Raw genomic sequence first — 4,842 nt, 5'->3', positions numbered from 1 at the left:
AGGAGCCTCGAAGGAGAGATGAAACCAGCGGGGGACCGCAGTCCCACGACTCCCTGGAAACCAGCGAGTCCCTGGGCTACCTGAGGACAGGGGTAACCTCGCTCTGGTTTCTGGTGATCCAATGATTAAAGCGAGTTCACCGGGAAAATGACCCAAGCTGACGGGGCACGCATCAGGCCAGAACCGACTTTGGGAGGAGGACGGAGGAGCAGAGGGAGAACCAAGCCCAGGTGCGCGGCTGGTTTTGGCGCTGCCGCCCCGAGAGGCACCCGGTGGCCTGTGCTCCCCGCCGGGGTGGGACGCTCAGGGCCAGCAGTTTCCCACCAGAACTGAGGCAAGACGCGGAACGCCTGCTAAGGGACCGCAGCGCCCCATCTTATTCAGTGTCATCAGAAACCTCAGCCTAAGTCCTTAGAAGTCCTGTTCAAAGGCAGGCCACCGTGCTGCACGGCTGACGCCACAGCCAACACGCCACCACCTGCAGGCGCAGAGCTGCGGGCCCGGTGCTTCTTCGGCGTCGGCTCCACTCTCGAGGTGACGTCAGTACTCTGACCATAGCACAGCTCTGCTGCCTTTGTCCACACTGACGACGTGGGAGCCAGAGGGGGCCCATGCCACCGCGTTGACGGGCGAGCTTCAAAAGAGAGGTGGGAAGGCCAGTGAGACCCCAGCGAGCTTCGCCCGGGCCCCTGGCGCTCAGGGAGGCGGGCTTCCCTTGCCAGCGCGCCCCCACTCGCGGGCAGGCCCTTGTGAGCTCCGAGGAGCCCTGCATCGATTTCTGGAAGCAGTTTTGGAACGGAAGGAGTCAGGCCTTACCAAGTGTACCCTAAAGAACAGCTCTGAGAGAATTAAGACAGTAACGTCACATGACTCTGACAAGTGCCTCAGGACCACTGACTGAGGAGCAGAAATGTTGTCACTGCTCTTGAGGCAGAGAGGTGGACACGGAGAAACCGGGTTTGCATTTGAACTAGCAGCTGGGCTGGGGCGGCCAGAACAAAGTTAAGGAAAAGAGGAGCCTCGGGAAGACGAGAGAACGTTTCTCGAACTCCTTCTCCAACAGCCACTACTCACTCGCTCTACATGGAATATTCTGTAACATAAACCACCAGCACGCTGCCGTCTGTTGTACTGTGCGACGGCTTCTCTCCGCTAACCTGGCTCACAGCAGAGCACGTGAGTGGACACTGCCCTCGTGGGGCCAACTCGGGTCCCTGCCTGAAGAGGACATGACCCCTGGGGTGAAGTCACAGGACGCACTCACAACCCGAGGGGCTCACGGGGCGCATCTTACCCGTGCTGCTTCGAAAGCACCTTCTCCACCTTTCCTGAGAGCACACTCCAGACGTAGAGGGAGCCCTCGGCCGAGCCTGCCGCCACGTAACTGCCATCAGGGCTGGAACGCAGAAGACAAGAGAGGCCATCAACCGCCCGCCCCACTTCAGCATCTGCGCCTCTTCCCAAGGAGTACCATTCGTCCTTTATGAGTCCAACGTGTGACCGTGCCCATACGCCCAGAAACCAGGGTGCGCCGTTCACAACCGTTCCGATGAAAGCTGCTTCGCCCTGTGATCTTGGCCTCACCCACCCAAGGAATAATGGTGCCACCACGTTACTCCTTGGGGCCACAAGTCCCTAACTCTCTCTCAGACTCAAACACAGTACACAGGGAGATCCAGTCAACCCCCAAATGGCTATGGGTTTCTTTTAACAGATGGCTGCCTGGTTACACGGTTCAGTGACAGCAGAAAAGGAAAGAAAGGGGAAACTGTCACCGTGGTACCAGACCTGACCAGGGAGCGCGTGGGAGACGCACCACGCACGGAGCAGGGGGACCAGGAGCAAAGCCGCTCTTCTCTCGAGAGCCTGCTCCGCTCTGCTCCAGGGGACCGTCCCACCCTCCCCTCAGAGCTCTAGAACAGTCCCCACGTAAACACGTGCAGAGAGGTGTAGCTGCTGTGCCCAGAACTGGCCGGCCAGCAAACGCTGTATTTTGGTACAACACACTTACTGTCCTATAATCGCAAAGGGACACTAGGAAGGAAAGAGACAGTGACCTCTGGAATTAAACTTACAGGTTCCCTCCTGGACTCAGGTTGGGACACTGCATAAATCTGGCTCATTTTCCCAATGGGCAAGTGCCCACGTTCTAACCTCTGAGATGAACTGAGCTGGGGGGTGAGACAGGGCAGAAGGAGCATCGCCACCAACCTGAACACAACTCTCGTCCAGTCGGAGCCGCACTTGAACCCAGACGCGCTGAAACAGACAACAGGGCACTGTCACCCCGAGCGCTCACAGCTCTCAGGATCTGAGGGCAGGGTCGGGCCGGTCTTCACGCAAATCCTCAGAAAACCGGCAACTCAAATGAACCCCAGCCCGGCGTGTCTTCCGTTACCTAAACGTCTGTCTGACAGCATTTACTCGGAGATCGATAATTTTCAGCAGGTCGTCCCGCGAGCAGCTTAGGAGTTCGGTTCTTTCCGGGTTTAAGTCCAGGGCAGTGATCTTTCCCAACAGCTCCATCTCTTGGACGATAGTCTCCGATCTACAGAAGTAACGGAAGTCTGAGAACGTGGCACAGACATGCCGGAATGCCCCCCGCTTCCACCAGAACGCTGTGCCGGGGAGAAGAGAAGGTGGAAATGGCAACTCGATGAGAACGCAACGCCAAGAGCAGGGAGTGTGCTCCCAACCACAGAAACGACCTGTGACTGCTTCTATCATTTTCCTGTCAATAGGGTCTATGGTAATAGTTCTGAGCACTACAACTCTTAGTAGGAATTAATTTTATCACTCCTTTTTGGAATGATACAATAATTGCCAATCAGAGTTTCTGATCAGCATGTGCTAACCTAACCGGGGCTATAGCCAACTAATAGTATTTCAATTATATCACTGCCATTAACCAAAGGCACACACACTTCGGTGGGCCTGGGCGGCCTTGTATGGACAAATGAGTGTTTCTCACGGGCCTCCTGCCATTCCAAGCTCAGCTCGAGGGCCCTCCGACTCCCCTGGTGATGCTAGACGTGGAGCTGGGACTCCAGGGCAGTCGCCACACTCCGCGACTCCCTCTTCTTCCCTTTACTCCCCCGACTCTCCCTTGGAGGCCGTGGTCCTCCCCCAGCTCCATGACCAGCAAACGGCGCAGGGCCCTCTTGGCGACACAGCCCGTCTGTAGTCGTTTCGCTGTAAGCTTTCAAGGAAATGACTTCCTACCTCACATGTCACTAAGGAAGAGTATAACCGAGTGATTTTAAGTCTGTGGCTGAAGGCAAGACACTCCACTTCCTTAGGACTCAGGGTCTTCATCTGTCAAATCAGGGGTGGACCAGGAGACTCTGAACATCCAGTCTAACTCTCAAATTCCATGTTTCAGGTTAAAAAAGCTAACTGAAGATTGGGCCTAGGAGCCACAAGCTTCATGCTAGGCCTTTCTAAGCATCACCTAGAACCCTGGCTCGTCACTCCCCACTCTGTCCACAACTGCTCAGTGACTGGGCTTCTGCCTCAGCTGCCCGTCACTCAGTCAGTTCGCCACCTACCTAGCAAACCAGCCTCATCCTCTGGGCTCCTCCTGCTGTCGACCGGCCCCTCCACTTCCTCTCAACCCTGGCCCCTCAACAGGACTGTCCAGCACTCCTGCCGCTTTTGGCCACTCCTCCTCGGGCAGCTCCCTGAATGCTGTCCTCACCTGCTTCACGTGCTGGTGCTGGGCAATCCGTTCTCACACTGTCTCCGTCCTCCCGTGAGGACTTCCAACCTCTCTCAGAACCTCTGCTCCTGTTTTTACAAACGTCTATCAGAAACCACAAACTAATGTCCTTACCCGAACACATTCTCTGGGCCTTCTTCCTAAATCTGTCACTTATTCTGTCTGGCTTTAATTTTCCCCTTCCTCACCCTCCTCATCCGACCTCTCAACAAGCCCTGTCCGAATGCTCCCTAAATGGATTCCCTCCTTCCGGACCTCGCCTCTACTGCTGTGAGCTCAGATCCTCAGCAACTCTTTACTGATTTCCCTGCTCCCCGATATGTCCTCTACAACTGCCACCAACGGAATCTACCAGGCTCTCATGGAGCAATCCTTCGCTAAACACCCAGTGGTTTGTAAGATCAGGTCACCTACAGATGGCATATAAAGCCCGTGGCAATGTGATCCCAACCCGCCCTGTTAGTCTCATCTGCCTATGACCCGCTTTGCCCTGTTTCGGACACACCTGGCTGCCCTGCAGTCTGGTCTGCCATGCCTCTCGGTGGCTTTTCTGCAACGTGAAGCCTGCTTAGCGCTCACAGTGTCTGAGGCATTGTCTCGCACCCTCGGACGAAGCTGCAGGGCTCCAAGTCAGGCACTGGGCAGACTGTGTGTCCAGCCCACCTATTACATTTACACTCTCCACCTGCCTACTTGTTCATCTTGGTTCCCCAGGAGCTAGTAAAGCACCTAGCAGACACACAGCGCATGCTCGTGATTGCTGAACGCCAACTGTCTACTTCATGCTAAAGAATATCAAACTGTTAAAGTAAATGTGGACTGCAGCTCGTTTCTGTCATTTCCAGGGATTTAAAAAACACAACCCGTATACCTATGGCCACAGCTCTACCACGGAGAGACCCTCTCATCTGCCTCCCCACCAACTCTTGGGTATTATACCGGATGTCCCAGAAACGAATTTTCTTGTCGAAATGTCCACTCATTACACACTGCTCCGTGCAGACAATGTCATTGCAGCTGGATCCTGCAAACACTGTCTTTATGCCTGAAAGAAAACCAAACATCAGTACCCGAGCAGGGGCCCCTCCAGGCTGTCCACACAACATCGCTGCCTCGGGCCCCGC

General features: G+C 55.4%; 1 protein-coding gene across 1 annotated transcript; it reads right to left on the bottom strand.

The window, feature by feature from the left end:
• Positions 1–6: 6 nt before the first annotated feature.
• On the bottom strand, positions 7–4,836 carry LOC105310705 (autophagy-related protein 16-1-like). Its single transcript, XM_011386833.2, has 5 exons — positions 4,658–4,836; positions 2,399–2,548; positions 2,212–2,259; positions 1,295–1,396; positions 7–634 (listed from the first exon to the last, which is right to left on the bottom strand). Exons 1-5 carry the CDS (start codon positions 4,822–4,824, stop codon positions 541–543), a joined length of 561 nt encoding a protein of 186 aa, XP_011385135.1. The 5' UTR covers positions 4,825–4,836; the 3' UTR covers positions 7–540.
• Between the last annotated feature and the right edge of the window lie 6 nt (positions 4,837–4,842).

Source organism: Pteropus vampyrus, unplaced genomic scaffold, assembly GCF_000151845.1.
Source record: "Pteropus vampyrus isolate Shadow unplaced genomic scaffold, Pvam_2.0 Scaffold9642, whole genome shotgun sequence".
Lineage (NCBI taxonomy): Eukaryota > Metazoa > Chordata > Mammalia > Chiroptera > Pteropodidae > Pteropus > Pteropus vampyrus.
This window is presented reverse-complemented; position numbering and strand designations above follow the sequence as displayed.

Coding starts and splice junctions, on each gene's coding strand:
- LOC105310705 (XM_011386833.2), bottom strand. CDS start 4,824: ATGTTGTGTGGACAGCCTGGAGGGGCCCCTGCTCGGGTACTGATGTTT. Junction 1,397..2,211: donor TGGACGAGAGTTGTGTTCAG/GTTGGTGGCGAT, acceptor TCTGCGTTCCAG/CCCTGATGGCAGTTACGTGG. Junction 635..1,294: donor GTGCTTTCGAAGCAGCACGG/GTAAGATGCGCC, acceptor TCTCTTTTGAAG/CTCGCCCGTCAACGCGGTGG.